The following is a 22,898-nucleotide window of genomic DNA, read 5'->3' as shown; positions in this document are numbered from 1 at the left end:
TATTTGCCAATAGAACTTTCTCTGTCAGCCTTCCGAATCATCCTCAATCCTCAATTTTAGGGCCACTGCTGTTTTTACTGTATCTATTGCCTCTGGGTTCCATCCTTAGAAGGCATGAGATCTCATTTCATTGTTATGCCGATGACTGCCAAATTTATTTGCCACTAAAGCAGAAGGATGGCATCTCCATAAAACCTCTCTTGACATGTCTAGATGAGATTAAAGCTTGGTTGGCTCTAAACTGTTTACATTTTAATGAAAAGAAAACAGAAGTGTTGGTGTTTGGTCCCTGTGAGTCCTCCTCCGGTGATTTGGGATCCCTGGAAGTCTATTTTAAACCTGTTGTTACCGACCTTGGTTTTAAGTTGGACACTGATTTTAAATTGGACAACCAAATCAGAGCAGTGGTAAAGTCCAGTTTTTATCATTTAAGGCGACTGGCAAGAGTAAAATCTTTTCTTTCAAGACAGCACCTTTAAACAGTGATCCATGCTTTTATTTCTTCCCGCCTGGACTACTGTAACTCACTTGTGCGGGGATCAGTCAGTCGTTGCTCAAACGTCTGCAGCTGGTTCAAAATGCAGCTGCATGACTCCGCACAGGAACTAGTAAAAGAGAGCATATGACCCATGTGCTAGCGTCTCTGCACTGGCTGCCTGTGTCTTTAAGAGTTCATTTTAAAAATTTCATGTTTTCAAATTCAAATGCCTTCACAGTCTTGCCCCGCCTTACCTCTCTGAGTTTCTTCATCACCACATACCCTGTCGGTCTCTCAGTTCAGCTGACCAGCTGCTCCTGGAGGTACCGAGATCCAGGAGGAAGCTCATTGGGACAGGGCCTTCTCTATTGTGGCTCCAAAATTATGGAATAATTTTCCCTTGCACATTAGAGAGGCCCCTTCACTGTCCACTTTTAAATCACATCTTAAAACCCACTTTTATTCTTTGGCTTTTAACCTCAGTGAGACTTAGTTTCTCTTTTAATTGAATTAGTTATTTAATTAATTATTTTAATTTTCTTTTGTTTGGTCTTTATTTATATCTCATGTAATTTTATTTTGTGGTTCCAATGTACAGCACTTTGTGTCAGCTGTGGTTGTTTTAAAGTGCTTTGTAAATAAAGGTGATGATGATAATGAAAGATGAAAACATTTCTTTCTAAAACCTGGAAGTCTGTTCAGGAGTTAATTTTGAGTCCATCTTCAGCTTGAAAAGGTATGACTGGTCCACCTTGAATAGCACCGGTCCAAACCAGTACACCGCCTGCACCTTCCTTTCAAATCTTTGGCCGTTCATTTGTGTGCGTGCGTTTTGTTTTTTCTAACAACTTGTTTCTTGTCTTTCGGATTACTCAGATTACAGGTGTCACTGATGTTGTTGCAGGTGAAATTATCCCCAGGTCTGTTTAATCACTCAATGCATGTATGGCTGCAGATATTGTCATCTATGTCAGGCTGCTGAGGGCTTTTCAGCTCAGCTTTAACGTCTTGACATTCACAAGCAGGAGCATAAATGAAACTCACTGTAGAGGTCTAACCTTTCCCCATAAGCAGCTCCATGTTTCCTTGAGGCATAGGTGTGAGCTCAGGTACAGCATGTTCCCACCTCATGATTGTTTGGTTTGTGGCACAAAGTCATCGTGTTGCTCTTTACAGCCGCCCCACTTTCAATTAACTTTAGTCTTTTTCTATAATACAACAATTTATTTAGAATCATTTTCAAATCTCCAACCATGGTTTCCTGTCCGTGACTGAAAGCTTCATATGTCACAGAAATTATGACCACTGTAGCCAGTGAGACATTCCTATTGGATGAATTGTGAGCTGTACACAGTGTTGCCTCCCCTGCCACCAGCTTGGACTGTTGCTTTATTCTGATGTCTGAGGATATTAGGAGAAAATAAAAAGCTGCTGTGTGTGAGGAAACAACCCCATTAACCAGCTTTGAAGCCCATCAGGATAATCTCGTTCTTCTGTCAGAACTTTATTCCCTTGCACATCTCACAGCGAAATCATCCAGTAAAAACAAAGTTATCACAAAAGCTTGTCAGCACTTAGAATAATCTATGCTGCTGATCTACAGGGACCACCTCTAGGGTTTACAGAGAATGACCCAGAACATCCAGGGAGAGCAGAAAATGCCTTGTTGAGTCGGGGAAGAGGAGAGCTGACAAGATGGCAACACTAACTCAAATAACCACTCACTGTAGTCAAGATATGCAGAAGAGCATCTCTGAACACAGCACACAGTCAGGATTTGGTGTGAACATGGACGCATGGATCCTGCCTGCCTTGTATCAATGACGTGATGATGAGGTGGTTTTCTTGACAGTCTTGTGCCCATCAGCAGCAGCTGAGCATCATTTAAACCCCACAGCCTTCCTCCGTGTTTCTGCTTACCACATCCATCCCTTTATGATCCCAGTGCACCATCTTCTTCCTGCTTCCAGCAGGACAGCATGCCACATCGTGATAACGCTCCTTTATAAAGTTGCAGAATCAGTAACTGTAGGCAGTATTCATTACATTTATAGGATATGTTATCCTTAACATTTCACTAATGGTAACTTAAATTATATTTACAACTTTTGCTCTGTAGGTTTCCTTAGCTGCTCCAGCTTCCTCCCGCAGTCCAGACAATCATGTTCGCTGTCTGAGGGAGCAATCAGTGAATGGGAGACAGGAGGAAAACACAGCTGGGACAAATCAGGGCTAATGAGGGAAGGGAAGCAAAAGCAGACACATTAACATAAGACATGGACTTTCAAAGTAAAACAGGAAACATAACACAGACACGCGGACTTGACAAGGGTATACACCTGACAAGGGAGACAGCGCAACCACGGAACACGGAGAGAAACCAGAAGACAGAGAACTCTAAATTGGCTGTTGGTCTCAATTTAGGATCAATAAACTGCATCAGTTCTACAGAATAAAGTTCTGTTTGAATGCTTAGTCTATGTAAATGTAGCCATTTTCCATTCAAAGCTCATTACTTCAGCTCTGTCACCGATGTTTGTTTCCAGAAGCAGCTTTTCTGCAGTTTCCTGCTTCCTCTCAGAATGGGACTGACAGCAGGCAGAGAAAAGAACAGGAGGGAAAAGCATTCGTTGAGCTTTGCTAAATATAACTGCAATCCATTTACATAGACAACAGGGACCAACAGTCAAATCAAAAGGTTTAGTCACACATGGCAGATATTTGGTGTTCAACTAAACCGGTCTTTGAGAAAATAAGAACCAATCACCAGCTGCCAAAAACACCTGGTTGAGCAGGAGGACAGAGCGAGCCTATCCATTTTTCCTGGGTAATCTTCACAACAGAAAAACGAATAATATTCAGAGCAACAGGTGGTTCAGTGTGACAAAGATGCTGGCAAAACACTTTTATACACTAAACAGTGTGCAGAGCAGAAAACTGAAGACAATTATCTTGGCTGAAGCTGTGCACTTTATTATGTCCACAGAAGTTTTAGTCCAAGTTAGTTTTTGCTTATGAAAAAGAGTTTCTACCAACTAAATGCTGGGATGTCTCTGAGCAAAAAGAATTAGTTTAATGAACTGGAAAGAGCAGAAACTGGCCTGTGACACCACAATATGCTGGTTGGAGGGCCATTTGGATTTGTTGGAGCTTGCTTCTCAAAAACCAAATAGCCTTTTTTTCATCTAGCTCTAGTTTTTGTTATTCTCGGATTAACTGAAATGGTTAGCAAGGCATTTGTGATTTCTGTAAATAAATTAATGGTGTTGATCAAGAGTGTCCACATGAGCTATTTTCAGAAGTATGTATGCATGTTGCAGTAAGTGTCTTTCCTTTTCTGCTGTTTTCCATCACACGTGGCTCCCACCTCTGACCATCTACTGGTGCTTCCAAGCATTTGTAGGTCCTGTATCACAGCAGCCCCTCAGATAAGCAGTGGAGTATACATCATAATTAGTCTCTTTCTTGTTTTGCTGCCACATGTGCTTTCAGCAAAACCTCCAACAATAGCAGCAGCAGTAAGAGCCAACAACAACACACACAAAGGCTGCCACTTCAGAAACACACAGAGGTTGTTGCAGCAGCAGCTTTTAGTGAGACTTTTCCATCTTCTGTCTCTGATATGAAAACAGTGAGAAAAGTTCATGTTTATTCATGAAATGCTCACAAAAGAAAGGCCCACAGAAAAGCCCTCCAGTCACAGAGTTTACAAAACGAAACTGTAGTAGATGGAGTCTGAGTGCGTGTGTTTGGACGGGCTGCTCTTCTACATCTCTGCGAGGACCCTGCTCGGTTTTAGACCACTGGAGTGAGGCTGCTCGTGGTCTCTCACACTCCTGTGCGTTACTGGAAGGGCATTTAGCTAGATGAAGCTGAAGCTAACGGCCGGGCTGTTGTCCCAAAATTAAATGATTCACTGCAGTTTTATTTGTATAGCAGCAAATCACAACAGAAATCGCTTAAAGATGCTTTATATTGTAAGGGCCCTACAATAATACAGAGAAAACCTCAGGATTCAAAGAAGCCTCTTTGAGGAAACAATTGGTGACAGTGAGAAAAAAACCCTCCCTTTTAACAGGAAGAAATCTCCAAGCTCAGAGAATGCCAGCCATCTGCCAGGACAGCATGACAGTCCATCAGCGGAGGGTTGATAAACACGCAGAATATCATTAGTACCATATATAAACACACACACACACACACACACACACATATATATATATATATATATATATATATATATATATATATATATATATATATATATATATATATGTATGTGTGTGTGTGTGTGTGTGTGTGTGTGTGTGTGTGTGTGTGTAGAGGTTTGTATGTGGAGCTTTAAGGACTCTGAAAAACTAAGTACACCCTTCCTGCTTTTATAGGAATTAGGAGGGTAAGTAGGACCCAGGAGCTGCTAAAGAGATTCTGTGACCACTCTTTAAAATTGGCATTTAACCAGTCTGGGTAAAAATTCCTAAAACCTTAACAGGTGTGTGATAAAATGGCACCAATCTTCCTAGGTTTGGACATTGCAGAAAATTCATCCAAAGTTCTGATCATGCAATGGTCAGAGAAACTCCAGGGTGTGCCAGCAGGGCGCCCGAGTGTGTAAAGCTGCATCTGCACAAACAACAAGACTTCTGTAATAAAGTCCTTTGGACTGTTGAGAAGGTGGAGATTCTCTCCATAATGCACAGCAGCAGGTTTGGCGTAAACCAAACACATCAGATCAGCTGCGCAGTTATGATCGTTTGACCATCTTGCAGTCACTCAGTGGCCTCATCTGTTTAACAAAGTATTCTAGAGTTTTCTATATGTGAGGCTGTCTGTCCCACAGCTAAAGCTGGGACCAAACTGGGTCATTAACAGGGCAATGATCCTGAGCACAGCAGTAAATCTGCAACAGAAATTTCCTGAATGTACTTCAAAGAACTGAAGCTATTCTGTTAAAAGAGGCTTACAGCAAACAACACAAGTTCTTATCGTCTTATTATTGAATAATGGGGTGTACTTAGTGTCTATGCAGTCTATGAAAAACGAAGTACACCCCATGATTCCTGTATTGATGCATGCATATTTGTTCCCTCTAACTTTATTCATACTTTGCTTCTGAGATGTTTTTATTCAGAGTTGTTCCTCTGAGTTCTGAAACCTTCATATCATGAAAGTTTTGTGTGGGTGAATGGACTCTGTTTTTTCCAACTCAACTACTGACGTCAGCATCAGAAATATGAATGAATCCATACTCACATTTCCCTCTGTAGCCTGGAGTGTGTGCCCTGCAGCAGAGACAAGTTCTTTTTGCTTCTCACTCCCAGATTTCTTTTGCTTTTCATGCTTGTTGTCATCACACATCCAACAACAGGAGTTGAGAAAGTTCAACTTCCTATGGCGACATTTAAAGTCTTTATGGTGTGGAGTTTTTCACGTATCCAGCCTGCTGCATCGAAATGTGTTTTTGCTGCATATGTTTGATAAGGTGCAGCTCTCCTTTTAAAGTGAAATGGCTCAGGTGGATGGATGTGTTGACAAAGTGTGTGAACTTGATACAAGAGAGGCCTGTTCGTGTCTTGTTTCCCACTAACAATCAGAGTTTTTCTTTTAATCATCACTGCGACTTTCCCTCAGACAAACAAGCTGTGAGAATCAAAAACAAGCCAAAGGCAGAAGTCAGACAATGCATGCACAGATAAGATGCTCCCAGCAAATTTCATTTCATAGTGCTGCATTTTGATTGAACAGAGATCTTTTCAGGTGCTGCCAACGAGAAGCCACAAAGCACACCGAGGAAGGTGGTTGATCTGCATGATTGAAAGTCAATTTTTTCTCAGGCTGAGACAGTCAGAGAAGAGCTGAATAACACTGTCTGAGGAAAGACACATGCTTAAATTCAAAGTGTAAAAAAGAGTACACAAGTAATATTCACTGATTACGTCTAATGCATCAACATGGTGAAATACAAACGCAGTTTTACACTGATGTGTAAGGGTGAAAAGTCGACATGAGCAACAAAGCATCTGAGAATATGGAAACATGAATCCGAGGTATGGTCTGCCTGCGATGGATGACCACCATCAGGCAGCTCAACCTTAGAAAAGACCTAAAGCTAGACCTAAAGCTAGAACTAAAGCTAGAACTAAAGCTACATTTAAAGCTATACCTAAAGCTTTGGAGTACCGACAAAGTTGCTTTGTGAATGTTTGCATTAACATGAGTGAAACAAGGTCATGAAACCAACCAGGCTTTAGACTCACACATTGGGAGCTTCCTGTCTTGTCTTCCTGGGAAAGCACTGACTGGAATTTTATTGAAAGTCTTCAGAGTGTTAATTTTTGGGGCTGATTTTAAGTAACAATGATTGACTAAAGGCATTATAAGAAACCGCTACAGATCAAAAATTATTCGATTTTGTTGAAATACTGCCAAATCACTATTATCTTTAAGGTGAACACCTTAAAATAATACAGACAAAAGCTCACATAGAGAAACACTTCAAATCCACTTAAAAGAGAAAAGAAGGTGCTAGAAGAAAAAAAAGGTGGAAGAAAAGCTACAAATTATTGTTTTCCTTCACCATCATTAAAACCAGTTAGTTTAGATAAGACTTTGAAATAACTGTCTAAATTACTGTGCAAAATCCTCAAGGTGTCCACACTAGTTTGGCCTCCCTGGGCCAGTAAATCAACTTTTATGGTCTGTTAAAGAAAACACTTTTCTGCTTGAACAGGTGGAGAGGTGGAGGGGTGATGGAGGCTGTCACTGGAACCGTGGTAACAAGTGTAGCTGTTAACTTTAGAAAAGCTCTTCACCTCACCTGCAGTGACTCCTTCCAGGAATACTGGCCTGATAACAACAACCCAAATATGATCCATATTTGCATTTTATTTGACTGGTAGTGTTAAGTCAAACTCAGCCAGTAGTCCACCTTGGTTGGGTCAAATGTCAGGTGTGTTGTGACATTTGAGTCTCAGCTAAGCCATGAAAACTTTCTGTGACCCACTTCCAGTCCAGCTGAGGACTTGTGTAACTTTTAAATCAGTCACTTGGCACCTGTGCAAAAGCAGTGCTGATTAGGCCCAAACGTGTCTGCTCCTTGAAGGACAATGGGAATGTCCACTGTAATTTATACTAATAAGATGTCATAATCAACCATTTTGCTCATAAGTATTTTTGTTTTTACAGTTTACACATGAGTGGAACACCAACACTGTGGAACCGTCCTCCTCCCAGGTTTATGATGTTTAGCAAGACACTAAGATCCGCCACACTCCGACCGAGTACGAAATGAAGCCTCTCCTTGCCGTCTTGGTCCCGTGGTTTTTTCTAAAGTTTTTTTTTCTTTTTTAATTGTTTGATGAAGGCATCGGATTCTTGGGCTTCTACTGAGGGTTTATTCCAAGCGTCCTAACTTTGGATTCTCATACAGGCTAAGTTTTGGATTTCTTTATTATTCAACTATCAGGTCTGATTCCGTGTGCTATTGTTGAGTCCCTGATTTCTGTCTTCATGTTTCTGTATGACCCTGTGCTTTGGTTCATGGGTCTCACTGTCAGTTATGTGTATTGAGTTCTGGATTGTTGTGGCTTTTCTGGATATTGGCATTTTTGCAGCATGTGGAGTGTGAAAGCAAAATGACAGAGTGATGGCTGTGTGATGGATCCATCTCAGACGTACCTCTAATGGGAGCCGACAGCTCTCAACTCCCAGATGAGCACAAACACTCACATGCAGAGGCACAGGCACACACAATAAATAAATAATTTACAAACTGCAAAGAAATTAGAAGTAGGAAAAGTTTATTTGTACCTCTAAAAGTTCATGCAAACACACACTGACATAATCCAGCCTTCCAGATGAGTAATGGCCCGTAGCAGCAGGTGCCTAAGAGGATCTCGGGAAAGATGCCAAGCGCTGCCCGAGTGCTGCAGCAAATCAGAGCAAACACAAATCAGCAGCCCGCCTGCAGCACTGAGATTATTCCTGCTCTGCAATCAGCAGAGTTTGCTGTCGCTTTAACTTTTTTTATTATACAAACGTTTCTCATCTTTAATGGTGGAGTCAGGTGAGGTGAGAAGCAGCTGGCTGCTGTTAATGATGTGTAGCTGGAAAGACACATCTGTTCTTTACGCAGCACAACGTGTTCATTAAAGAGGTTCACTGTGTAAAAGAAACACATGCACGCCTCAGTTAATTTATTTACTTGCTGACAATCCTCTTATTGTGTGCAACTTACGCTTTGATACAACATTTAAACATCAGCAGAGAATTTCAGGGCCAAAGAAGTGTAAATAAGTGCTAACAGTGTTGTGTGGATAATGTCTGAAATAAAATACAGGACTTATGACCGTTATTATTAGTTGTAGTAGCATATTTGACAAGGATGTTGACCCTGTCCAGACATACCTAGTAGTCTGTTACCACATGCTAACTGGCTGCTTAAATTAAAAACAAGACAAACCTGCCTCCAGATAAATAGTGAAACAGGAGTTAGGAGTGAAGTTACAGTGCAGCAGAAACTTTCAGTGAGTAGGAGAAGCAGCTGGTTGTGGCGACTGCAGGTTGCAGGTGATGCTGTCGGGAGGTCCTGCTGCGAATTCTCAGCTGCTGCTGGCTTCATGCTGCTAATCAAGCTGGCAGATGCTCGCAGAAGGGGTTTTACTACAATTAAAATCTATTTAAAAATCTATTATCTCTATCCTTTAAAAACATGAAATTTTCCCAAATAAAAATCTCTACCCCATGAAATTGATACTTGTGCGCTACAGCTTCACATGAGCCTGTTGTCTGCTGTGAAACTCAAAGTCCTGGGTGTGGGATGCTGATCATTTCTTTGACACGCGTTTGTGTGTCAACTTTGACTAAAACTAACAAATCAAATGACACAGAATTTAAAACTAACACATTCTGGTCAAAGGAGTGAAATGAAACTTCAAAAAGTTAAACAAGTCTTGAGAGGATTTAGGTGACTCCTGTGACAGCCAATCAGCAGAGGATATAATGAAGTTGACACACAGATGGCCCCCGGTCCTTGTTACTCTGCACCGGCTGATTGTTACTGACAAACTGTGTCTCGCTGCAGTGCTGTGACGTTCACGGCGAGTCACTGAAATATCAAAGAGATGCAAGCACAGAGAAGGAAAAAACCTCTGTGCACCTGAGGGGGAATAAAATCCTCCACCGAGTACTCCGTGTGGCCTTTTGTGTCAAACATCGTACTGCAGAGCTGATTTTCTACTTCTTTCTGTGTTTGCAGTGAGAAGGTTGAATGCACTCGGAGTTTAATTTGTGCTCATGAGGATTTTAAAAAGGGAATGGTGAAGGTCGGTGTGCTGCTCTCCTGTTTAAAGGAGCATCAGAAAGCCAGCAAGTCTGATGGGTGTGACCTCTGCCCTACACAGAGAAGCTCTTTGAAGAAACGCCGCTGACATTTTTTGCGTGTTTGTATCGAGCTGGGCTGTGACCTGTGTAAAATGCATTTGACTGACATGATTGACCTTTTTCCATGTGTCTCTAACAATCGCTGAGCATCAGACTGACAAGGTCAGGTTCCTCTCATGATGGCGTACGCTCCATGCATCTGCTGGTATTATAATCCTAAATCCATTCTTTGGAGTCTCCGCCCATCACTCATTCTGTTTTCCATCCGTTTCATCGTTGCTTTTCATATGCAAGTCCCAATGGGAGTCAAACTGTCAGTTCCATCGAGCTTGAGTACATTTTTACACCAGAGTAAACAATCGAGGGGCAAAACTGCTGGATTTACTGTTTTTACTGCGAGGATCTCTCATGTTTGCTTCTAAGCATTTCCGTGTCCTGCCTGACAAACAAAAAGCAGCATGAATTCATCTTGTCATTGTCAATCCAGTGTTAGCATCTTACCATTTTTAGCATTAGCAGGTGGTTTAGTAGGTTCAACTATTTGTGAGGACAAAGACAAGTAAGCCCATTTAATTTATGCTGCTCAGATGCGTTTGTGGAAAGAGTTTTATTCTTCACTGCGATGACTCAGTTGGCAGTTTCTGGTCAGATGTGGCTGAATTATCATCTGGTTTTCATTGTATATCCTGCCATTAGGTCTCATTATTACTAGCTATAAACCATTTCTAGTCATCCGTATGCTGACGACAATCAACTGTGCCTCTGCTTTTAACTGACTTAATGCAGTGAATGGTTGGACGGTAAATATTTTTATGCAGTTTAACACAAATAAGACTGAGTCTTTAATTATCATTCTGGAGCTCTTTCTCATCCACTGTTCAAGCTAGCGCACATAACTCTTTAACTGTTGATGCTCATAACAAGTTTCTGACTCGCGCTTACTTTTTCTATTTAAGACATATTCCTAAACTTAGGACTGTTGTCTCAAAAAGTGAACTGGACATTCTTGTTCTTGGCTTCATCTCCTCCAGCATCGACTACTGTAATGGTCTATTTTGTTGTCTGTATAATGCATCTATTAATTGCCTCCCAACTGTACAAAATGCTTTCAACATACTCTGCTACAAACAAGTGTCTGAAGAGGATTCCAGTCAGGTCTAGGTATCATTTTAAAATCTTAGTTCTTTCTTTTATGAACTTACGAGACAAAGCCCGCACTTATATCATTGATAACCACTCCTATTCTCCACGCTGGATCCCTGGGTCTTCTCGTGATTCCATGTACCTGTCTGAAAACTAAGCTTAGCTACAAAACCTTTCCCTCAACACTGTGGCATCCTCCTCTGTTCAAACAGACATTTGGGTCAACTCTTGTGGGTTTTTTTTTACTTGCTTTGTTCTTATGTATTCATTTTTCAGATGTATGTACACCTTTTTCAAATGTAAACCCATTAATGAAGGCAACTGTTTCAACTCTGTTTGCCTTCTGGATTCATTCAATACAGTTACAAGTGTTTAATACAGAAAAATGGGACATGCTGTGGAGAGACTCACCACTTCTGACAACTCATTAGTCAAAAAATTACTATTAAGTCCTATTGCCTTTTGGTGCGACTGATGAAGACCATAGAAACTTTGGCTCACAGAATCTGCTTCTAACTAATCAGCATCAGACTGTAAGAAGAAATGGCCTACATGAATATTTGTTTGGTGTGACGTTGCCTTAAAGTGAGAACTGCATGTTGTTTTCTGATCTGCAATCACAAACAAAACTGACTGAGGTTGTGGGAAGATTGCAGTCATTATTAAAATAAACCAGCATGTCTGATTGGCGGACGCTGACCCATCCATCCACTTCAGCATCCTCCCTGAGAGCTTTTATTCTGCTTTGGTCTCCAGAAAGGTTTATTCTTCATCTTTAAATACAGATCAGTCTCCATATTTATATGCTGCTCACTTCCAACAAATAATATGTTTTGGGCAGAACCATCAGACACAGAAAAAAAAGCAAAACCATAATAATGGAAAGCTTTTCATGAACATCCCAGCTGTCACAAAATATTCGTACTCAACTTGTGTGACAAACATTTTTTATGGTGTTCAGGGAGGAGATGGTGGGTTTTCTTAAATTCTAATTAGCCAACGCTGAGTTTTGCAAAAACACTCATTAGTGAGACAATCCATGCAGTAATGACTTTATCCTCCAAAGACTAAAAATCAAGCCAAACAAATGTGTGCAGGCAGGGATACACAAGAACTCTGAACATAGGTTGTATTATTGGAGAATTACATCATATAAATAAGCGTACAAGTTATACTGTGTGTGTGTGTGTGTGTGTGTGTGTGTGTGCGTGCGTGCGTGCGTGCGTGTGTGTGTGTGTGTGCGTGTGTGTGTGTGCTTGTGTGTATGTGAACAGATAGAGGGTTGGACGATTCAATGATTCAGTGACTGAAGACATTTGTCACAGCAAACCTAAAACAAAACATTAATACAATAAAATAAAGTAAATAAAAATAAATGTCCAGATAACTTTGTGAGAACCTGGAAAGAAATTAGAGGTTAAGACAGGTTTAAACCTTCAAAAGTTTACCATACTATAATTTATTTATATAGCACTATCACACTAAAAACAACACATGGTCAACCAAAGCTGTACAGCAGAAATATAAAGAGAACACGAACTACAATAAATAACTAAATAAATAACAATAAAATAACAATGTCAGTTACCCAGTGAGTCAAAAGCCAGTGAATAAAAAATTAGTTTTCAACCTGGATTTAAAAACCACCGCTGACGTAGATTGCCTAACTTGAAGAGGAAGATCATTCCAAAGCTTCGAGACCACAATAGAGAAGTTTCAGCTGTGATTTAGGGAGTGAGAGCAACAGCTGCTCGGCTGCCTGGAGTGAACGAGGGGGGACATAGGACTGTACCACATCGGACAAATATACAGGCGCCATTTAAGGATTTAAAAAACAGTAAAAGGATTTTAAAAGCGATCCTAAATTAAATTGGAAGCAAGTGTAAGGAGATCCGAAGTAATATGCTCAAATGTTCTTTTACCAGTTAAAAACCGTGCCGCAGCATTTTGCACCAGTTGTAGGTGTGACCAAGTCCCCTGGCCAACCCCTATTAAAGGGGAGTTGCAGTGATCCAAGCGTGAGGTTATAAAAGCAAAAGGTTTAAACAAAAACTTGAATAATGCAGGTGACTTACTTGGGAAACTGCCATTCTTGTTTAACTGTCACCTGGTTCCTGATTCTGAGTTTTTCTTTGCAAAGCAATTTCCATGTAAAATGTATAAAAGTTACAAATTTCAGGAAGAATAAATAAAATGCATGCCCGGGATGGACTCCAACACGCCCTTTCTAATACGTTTGCAGCAGTGCTCAGACATATGCCCCCAAAACCATTGAATGTTCTTAAAAGGGACGACCAACAAAGCATCGAGTATGTGTGGCTGTGGCCCTGCATACAGGCGGGAGTAGGCAGGAGTCACTTTAACAAAGAAAGACCTTTAGCCAAAATGAGCTTCTGCGTTAGGGACGTCCCCGGGGGCCAGGAGTGTCGAAAAAGGTCACTGTGCCCCCTCAGCTGAATTCTACTGACACACTATTACAGCTATAAGTAAAGGCTGTAATGGAAACAGTTAAACATTGAAAAGTTACTGGAGTAACAACATATCATAGTAGCTGAGTGTTTCTGCAGCAGTTACTGAGGAGGGCACTGCAGCTGATGGAGCTGTTGGGCCATCAAAGGCAGACTTTGGGAAGTTCCCTTCATTCCTAATGGAACCAAAAACAGATCATTAAACCACTGCTGGCTTTAAATCTTTAAAGACCTCACTTGAAAATTGCAAAACATCTGGAAATGTGTGGAGGACACTCTGCACTCAGAGTCTGTGACAAAGACACACACCCCATCTTTGTTTCATACCAACATGTCTGTCAAGTCAAGTCAAGTCAAGTCAAGTTTATTTATAGAGCACATTTAAAAACAACCAAGGCTGACCAAAGTGCTGTACAGTAAATACAGATAAAAATACAATAGAACACTGTGTCTGTAATGATCTGAAACAAGAAAGTGAGACAAATATAGAAAAGACTAAGAAGTCATGAAGGGAAAGTCCTTTATAAAGGACCATGTCTGTGTTTTTAAATGCACCTTTAAGGTTTTTGTATTCGTGGCATCTTAGTTTATAATCTGTGTTTATGGACGTTGTGGATGTGTGCAAGTGTAACATAGTGCACATAAGAGACAGCGTGAATGTCCCCTCCTGCTTTTGTTGAGCCATTTGCCCCCCTGTCAAAGTTTGTATCCCCTCCACATGCTCTCATTGTGACCCTGGCCAAACTATAAGAATCAGACAGTTCAACATGCAGACAGATCCTTTTCTTTTCCAAGTCACCTCCACAGCTCATGTTTCCTCTAATGAATCACAGAGAGGTCTGATCATGTGAGATCCAGTGAGTTCCATTTGTCAAAGTCAAAGTCAAAGTCAACTTTATTTGTCGATTCTGCCACATGTACAGGACATACAGAGAATAGAAATTGCGTTACTCTCAATCCCTAGATAAATAGCAAATGAACATTTAAATATAATTAAATATAAAAGTGATTAAAAATGCAAGTAAAATAATTAAAAAGTAAAAATTTAAATAAATACAATTTTACATATAACAAGAAAGCTATACAATATACAATATAATGGGTAAGTGACATTGAGTGTAAACCAGGCAGAGTAGTGCAAATAGGCAAATAGTGCAAATGGAGATTTAGTAGTGTACGGTAAGAGAAAGTGTAACAACAAAGATGTAGTTTGGAAATTTTTCAGCTCTGTTTACTGAAAACTGTTTTGTGTTCAGTCCCTCCAGCTTGTGATGTCTCATCGCTTTAAATCCTTTTCTTCCAGATGGAGACGAGGAAGCGTCTGTCTAAGATCGTGCTGGTTTTTGTGGGCCTGTTCGCCCTGTGCTGGTTCCCAAACCACGTCCTCTACATGTACCGCTCCTTCCACTACCACCAGATGGATCTGTCGCTGGCCCACCTCGTCATCACTCTTCTAGCCCGGGTCCTCAGCTTCTCCTCGTCCTGCGTCAACCCGTTTGCGCTCTACCTGCTCAGTGAGAGTTTCCGCAGACACTTCAACAGGTCAGAGTTATTGAGGTGCTTTTACCTGAGACGGTTATGTTACCTAACCAGATCCCTGCACTGCCCCAGAGAATAGAGACAGATGACACTGTTCTCAAACATCTCACAAACAATAAGGTGGGCAAGTTCCCCCTTTAATATTTCCAAAGTGTGCACACTGGTGTGCTCCTGCAGAGTGTTATTCATAACTGCACTGCAGCATTTGGATTAGTAAAATGTTCAGCAGCACTTATTTGGATACACACAAAACTCCCAGAAAAGAAAAATAATAAAGAATAATAATAAAAATAAACATATGGAAAAAGCTACATTTGAATACATTTCCCTTGAATTAATTTTTTCAGTGTCTATAAAAGACTAACATCTCACTCTGCTCTCAGCTGCAGGTTCAGCTGCTCCCACTGAAGATGTCCGTCAGTCATTCAGAAATATGTCAGTAATTTTCCCAAACAGCCTGTCAGTGCTCTACATTTATTTAAAATTCACTGGTGCCAGAATTGTGTGTTATTCAGAGTTAAAGTTACAAATATCAGCTTCAAAAATCAAAATCATCAAGCAGAGGCAGATGCTTGATGTCAGCCAGCGAATGCAGGAGCTTCAGAGCTCGTCTCGGCTGTTCTGTGATATAAAACACGCTTAATTACGTGGTCATGTTTATTTTACGTCGACTACTGAAGAAGAAATTAGATTGAACGTATGAATGCTGCTGTTTGTCTTCACTATAGGTAGAAATGTTCACGGCATGCTGATTTACTGGACGCTGCTACAGCTAACTCTATTACTGCTCACATTAACTGCTGTCACCATAAAAAGGTGGAAAACAAGCAGAGGCTGAATGCTCCAGTGAGTCTTTACTACTTTACTGATTGCATCAATAAAATGTGAATGTAGCTGATTTACAGACGGTGGAAGGATACGGATGGAAATGTCTTTGCATGCCGAGGCCGCGCTTCGTCTGCGCTGCACGCCATTGGCAGCGTGTTTGTGTTGTTTTGTGCTCCGAGTGTTTACACCGCATGAAGCTGCAGTCACAGACTAATCAAAACTTTCTAGAGGACGAACATTTATACAAGACTGAGCATTCAGATAAAAACCACACAGCGAGTATTTCATTCTTCAGTCTGAATGGATTCTTATAACTTGCTGAAAAATAATCATAGCCTCGCCATTTTCTAAAACTCCTCCTGAGTACCCAATAAACCTCCTGAAACTCATCATGTTTCTGCCTCCGCACGATGGAAACCCAAATTTAAACTCTTCACCGTAACCATGGCACAGCCTTCCCAAAAAGCGGGAAACCGTGACCCGGGGACGGGCTTTTCTCTCATTCAGCTCAGATTTGCAGCAGGTCGTGACACCTCAGAAGCAGCAGAGACGCCGCAGGAAAAGTAAAATGTGCCTTTGGGATGCAATTATAGCTATTTGCCTGTTTTGAAGAATGTAACAGGTGAACAATTTAATTTGTCCATGTGTGATGATTTACTTCAAGTACAGAAATGTTTCTTCGCCTTTTGCACCCAGAGAGCCAATTAACATGTGTGCCTGTTTCTGAGGATTATGACTTTTGGAAGAAAAATATCTCCAGCACATGCATGCTTTTTAGTTTTTAATAGTTCTTTGGAAAGAGGCATTCATCTGTGGCTGACGTGATGCAGATTTTCCATATAGGCTGTAATCAGTGATTAATTATTGGCTAAAAAAATCAGCATAGAACTAAATTCTTCATCAGCTACTGTTGAATGAGAATCTCTACAAAAGAGAAGTAGAGGAAGTAAAACTGCAGACAACCAAACTGCAGAGCTATGACTTAAAGCAGGAACAGCCGACAGCAGTCCTGTGGTCCTTGGGTTTGATGTATTTAAGGAGATTTGAATTCTTAGTTTCCTGTGTGAGTTCTGTGAAGGTTCTTCTGTTACAGAAAAGTCAGAGTGCATTCCTGTTTTGATTACTCCTCATTATTATCCTAGAGCTTCTAGTTTTTGTGTTTTGCTTTATTTCTACTCGAGTGAAGAGTTTCTGTGTTTTCTGGTTTCTGCCTGGAGTTTATTGAGTTTAATGCCTTCACTGCATTTCTTTTATGTTGGTGGTTATCTTTTGGGTTGTTTCATCTCTGTCTTTGAATTGTTTTCTTTTGCTCCCCCATCAACCCTCTGTGCATACATAGTCCAGTCTTTACTCCCATGCTGAGTTTTTTGTTGTTGTTGTTGTTCTTTTGTACGTCTGACTCTAGATGCAGATCTACATTTGTGCTAAAGTCTGAAAGAAGAACTTAAACACAGTGAATGTTCTCACATGCTGCAGACAGATTAAATTACACTGTTGTATTTTTGACCACCAGTAGTGGTATCGAGCAGGCAGGATCGTGTGCGCACGGTTCCAGATATTTAGGCTGATGGCAGTGACACAACGACGACCAGCAATGAGTCAGGGAAAGGCAGAAGAGAGCTAGCAATCCTCTCCTCCACAGCAGGTTTAAATGTTAAAAATTTGTTGAAACATGGAAAAAGATCGATGTGCAACCATTGCTGTGAGTTCTTTTGCCAAGACAGTTACTGAGTAAAACTCTGTAGTCCCAGGGCTACAATCATCTTCTCTATCACAGAGCTAATAAGACCTTTCAGAGATAATAAAGCAAAAGCACAAAACTCTTTGTAGTGGAACAAAGAAGTGATAAGTTTGAAATGTCAGCTTATGAAAACAGAATTCAGTGACATGAGTCTAATAAATGGAAACCAGACCTGATTTCTTTTTGCCCTTTCAGCTACGAAACTACGATCCTGTAAAACTTTAACACGCTAATCTCACATGCTTTCAGCTTCAGCAGACACACTGCATGTTCCCCACAAACCTCTCCTCATCTGTGAAATGGTAAAAGGGCTGGTGTTTATATCGGGATACAGAGGCTTACTGACCACTCAGAGGTTTACGCCTCAACCCACATTCATGCAAACTCCTAACAATAAAAATATCTGGTAAACAGGAATCCCGCCACTAACATCTGCACTGAGTTTTGCTTTCTTCTTCCTCCTTAGTCAGCTGCGATGTGGTCGAGGTCCTCGCCCTGAGCGCCAAGCCAGCTATCTGCATAGCACCTCCCACATCCGCCTCACCTCCATCAAGAAGAACACGCCCACTGCTGCCCTCGCTCCGGCAGCCAATGGAAACCCCAACAGACAGGAAGTGGCTCTGTGAAGCAGGACGCTAAGAGTCTGACATTTTCAGCTTCACCTCCTCCCGAGTGTGAAATGTTGGACTATCGTAGGAGAGGTTTTCTGTTGCGGAGCAGCGATGGATGGTGGAGGGAAGGACAGCGGACACGAGTCTTGTACAAGTTGAATGTCTGCAACGGTCGCTCCTTTCCCATCAGAGTTATCGTCTACATCCTTACCTTGGCAACCAAACAGAAAGTGCCTCTTAGAAATACAAGATGGACAGTATAAAAACTAAGAACACTTTTTTCCAGGATGATTCTCCAGATTTATTAACAGTAACTGCATAAAAAATAAAGATGGATGGAATCAAATTTGTGAGAAAAGCCTCACAGACTTTAAAGCCGACAGCATGGCTGCAACGTTAGCATATCTGCAGCTATTGCTCGTTTTCTCTGTGCTTTGCTGCCGGGAGGCTCACCGTCAATGGACTCATCTAAAAAGCCATTTTTGTGTGTTGATTTCACTGAGTGGGCTCGTTTGTCTGCTGCACTCAGATAAAGGTTTCAGAACTCTCAGAGGAAAAATGTTCACATGTTATCCAAGGTCTCGGAGAATGCTCGGAGGCTACTCAGTGATGGGGTGTGGCCTGTCTTTATCCGAACTCTTCCTAAAACCACTTTGGAGATGAACGCACTTGAACCTGAATCTGTTTGGTAGCTCTTTGTTTTGTGGCTCTGTTGCTTGCTGTATCCACCAGGTTTTAACAGCTAACAGTCTTAAAACATTTTTTGTGAAAAGTGCTTCTCTGGTGCCAGCTTTAGTTTTTCTGGATGTCACATTACTGGAAGCAGCCTTAAACTCTTTAACTTGCTGTGTGTGTTGAACTCATAAGGACCTCTGATGAGAACAGGGTCTGGCAGGGCTGCTCTCGTTAGCCCTCTGGTCCTTGAACAATAACACAGGCGGTTTGAGTTGGAGGCCAGTGGGCATTTGTCCTCACCAAGGTCCTGCTTGTGTTTTCATGGAGCAAATCTCAAAGTGCTGCTGGGTGTTAGGAAAGTACCCAGTGTGGCCTATTTCTGCAGGCGGTAGCATCGCCAACCTGAGAAGCTCGAGCACAGAGTGTGATCCATAATCCTCTGCTGGAAAGCTGCGGGTCACTTTCTCTTGCTTCAAATTGAGTTGCTGGCCAAACTGAGGAAACATCTTGGGTCTGATTGAAAATGACTGACAGGCACATAGCTTAAGCTGCAGCTCTTGATTTACTCATGAGAAGGAAATGATCTTGTTGGAAGCGATGTGAGATCGCTGATTTACTTTAATGTATATTTGTACAGGAGAAATTCCCCTCACAGCCAACAAACAGCAGCTCTTGCTTTTCATTTTAAAATGAATGCTGCTGTTGCCATAGTTTTGGTGTTAAATGGGGAACCTGAACCCGTCTGCTCACATCAGCAGAGTCTCTGTTTTACTCAGATTCCCTGATGTTTCTGTTTTTGAACTGCAGACTTTAATGTTGCTGTTGTTTGGCTGCCAATAAACTGCAGAGTCTTTTGAAAGGCAGCAAACTGTTCCTCCTGCTTTTCATGTCATCCGTCTCATTATCCTTCGAGCTTTAAGAGACTTTTGCTCTCCTGATAGGTTTGAAATGTCTTTTTCTGTGAGTGGTTTTACTTGCTGAGTGTAGTGGCACGATTCCAGGCTTTCATTTATATCGGCCTCCACAGCTCTGAGAGAAGCAGAAGAAAAAACTGATTTTTACTGAACTACCGACCCGACACACTTCAGCCCAATACTGGACTTTATTATTGGCTCAAATGTGATGCATACTTTGCAGTGCAATCTTAGATTGCAGATTTAAAGTGGATTATGATCACAAGTGACCTCCAGAGGTATTACAAATTTCACTGACATCAATATTTGGAGCTTTGGCTCACGAGAGTATTTGACAATGGAACCGGAGATGTAAATGAAAAAAGGGAAAAGCAGATTGATTCCAATTTAAGAAGCTGTTAAAGCCACGTAGAAACAAGAGGGCTTTAAACGTGGATTCAGGGTGTTCTGGAACATTAATAAGAGCTAAATTATAGGAAGTGCTTTGCTTCCAAACATATATTATTTGGTGAATTAATTGTTAGCCTGCTTGTAGATAAATGCAAAGCATTGCCCTGCTGTGCACTTCATGAAGACTCCTCGGGTTATGAAGTAAGAGCGACTAGTTTGAACTCCCTTTTCCTTCCATAATTACTAACTAATTGCATCACAAATTTTTATGGACCTGTGAAATACAGAATTACACAGGCTTATGCTCTTGAGGACAGAGCTGTGACACTCATGCTCATTTTTGATCTCCTCAATGAATCCTGTTACCGACTGTTAACAATCAGGAGCAGCTCCTCACCCATCCACGGAACAAGATTACCATCATCACCCGACAATATCTTGCTCACCTGTAACTGAAGTCACCGCAGAATCAGATTTTGATAATAAGCCTTTCCTGGTGAATGCAAAACCTAACAGAGCTTTGTGCTTCTGCCTTAGCGTCAACAGCTGATGGAGTATCTGTGCCATATTTTCAAAGAGATGCTGTGACGTCCTGTTGACCGTGTTTTGGTGTCAGTTTTCTTCCCTTTTAAACTGAGTGTGTTTTCTTTGATGTTGTGCATGCTTCACCTTCCTGTGTTGGAAAGTCCTGTTCGAATGTCAGTCACAGAATAAATGCTTCTGCACAGGCACACACTCACACACCAATCTGCAGCATCATTGCCATATTTTAGTAGAAATAAATGTTTTTTAAAGGCTTATTTAAAGTGGAGAGAGGACAGGTTACAGGGCAGCCTGGCTGCTGGTCGTCACCTCAGGCTTGTAGCTTTTAAATTAGACAATCAAATGTAAGAAGCTGAAATTACAGCGTGCAGGCAGCTGTCAACGGGCTATAAGGTTCACATCTGTTGAACCTTATAGTTTGACCATGGCTCAGTTTCACAGAATAACCTTCATCAGAACTTTTATGGATTCAATCAGGCCAGTGATAAACCAGGCATGGCTCGAAACCCTTAACTAGTGAAAATATAGTAGTCTGTGTATGTGTGTGTGTTTTACGTCACCATTAAAGGGCAACAGTGCAGATGGATACACACTTCAGTTGCATCTGCTTGAGTCTTTTGTCGGTTTAGTGGAATGAGCAGCATCTCTGAGCCGCTATCATGTTCATCCTGTCACTCTGTACGCTGTCATTGCCGCCAGGGGTAAAAATGACCGTTTTGTCTTTTAAGGAGGCTGGTGTGATGACAGTCATGCCAAAACATCTGGGCATGGAAGAAAGAGGAACATTTTAGTTTTTAGTGTAGCTCAAAACGTTTTAAAGAATTTCAATCTACAAAGAATTAGAAGAACGCTCGCAGAAGGCTACATACAGCAAGGCTTCTGTCTGTTTCTTAAAGTTTAAAAAAAGTGACTCATATCCATGTTAAAAATTAAGTTCCACTTTTTCTCTGAGCTTTGGAAAGCTTGTTTTTTCCCCCTGAAATCTAGCTGCAGATTGTCAGATCTGAGAACTAAAGGTTGATGATTGGTGTTCTTGCCTGAAAAGGGACTCAGATAGTCAAACCGCTTGTTGCAGCTCTAATTCCACGTCTCGGCTCATTAAACCAAATATTAATTGTCCAATCAGTTTATGTTCCAGTGCCAAGATCTCTCCACAATATGTGTTTTTTCTCAGATATAAAGAACCACTGAAAGGAATCGAGCAGTTAATCTGGGTTCATGTATCACGCCTGCTTTGTTGAATTGCTGACTGTGAGGAAAGCTGTCAGCCTGTTCTGTGCCTGCAAACTGCAGAGCACCTCAAACTTGACCTGAAAGGAGCATTTGAAGGAGTGTTTCCCAGCTAGCTGCCCACCCTGGGTTTCTGTTCAGAAACGTAATCTGTTGGACGAGCTTGTATATTTCTAACTTTATAAAAGGATCAGCTCCACTCTGTCAGAGTTTCCACAAACTGAAACCAGAATTTGAGACTGATTGAATGTTATTAAAATGGACCAGGCCTTAACAACTATTTAATCGGATTATTTAAGCATTATTTAAGCACTGTGTGATAACAGCAGCTCCCCCACCACATCCAATCATAGCAATCTATCAAACTGTGTCCATGACAAAAGTAATGAGAAAGAGCTGTTCCGGTCCTGAAATCTGAAATCCTTCCTTCTCTGTTTCACCTTTTTGACTTTGCTCTGTTTGTCTCTGCAAGACTTCACTTTCTCTAATCATTCTTCTGTTTATAGGACGTCTGTCTGTCTCTTTAAAACTATCCAGTTTCTGACAGGAGACTACAGAAAAGGAAAGCAGTGGCTGTTTCTAGGTTCTCAGGTCATGATTTCTAGTGTCATCTTGAGACTTTTTGTTTATCTCTACCAAATACCCAAAGCTCTTTGAAAAAAACAAAGAAAAAAGTATGCTATCTGCTCAGACAGTAACTATGAATACCCGCACCAACCGACACCACCTGTGTGTGTGGATGCGTCTAAACATCAACTGTGTGGGGTTGCAGGGAAAGTAGGACCCAAATGCAGGACTCTCTGTAATGAACACAGTGCATTTATTTACAGTGAAGTAAATATTAACGCAATGATAGATCCCCGTGTGTCCCCGACTTCTATGCCGTGTCTTCTCCCAGTGTCCGTGCTCCGTGTTTCCCTCTCGTTGGGAAATCACAGACGCAGCCATTAGTACATT

General features: G+C 41.2%; 1 protein-coding gene across 1 annotated transcript in view; it reads left to right on the top strand.

Annotated features, from left to right (window-relative positions):
- nmbr (neuromedin B receptor) overlaps positions 1-21,308 on the top strand; it is an 82,014-nt gene extending 60,706 nt beyond the window's left edge. The window contains exons 4-5 of the mRNA XM_082507052.1: positions 14,774-15,012; positions 18,045-21,308. Coding sequence (XP_082363178.1) covers positions 14,774-15,012; positions 18,045-18,204 — 399 coding nt within the window. The 3' untranslated portion in view covers positions 18,205-21,308. The remainder of the gene's footprint in view (positions 1-14,773; positions 15,013-18,044) is intronic.
- Positions 21,309-22,898: the final 1,590 nt, after the last annotated feature.

This window comes from Aulonocara stuartgranti (genome assembly GCF_965226115.1).
Source record: "Aulonocara stuartgranti genome assembly, chromosome: 15".
Classification (NCBI taxonomy): domain Eukaryota; kingdom Metazoa; phylum Chordata; class Actinopteri; order Cichliformes; family Cichlidae; genus Aulonocara; species Aulonocara stuartgranti.
The sequence above is the reverse complement of the archived record's forward strand: the minus strand, read 5'-3'. Positions and strand labels throughout refer to the sequence as shown.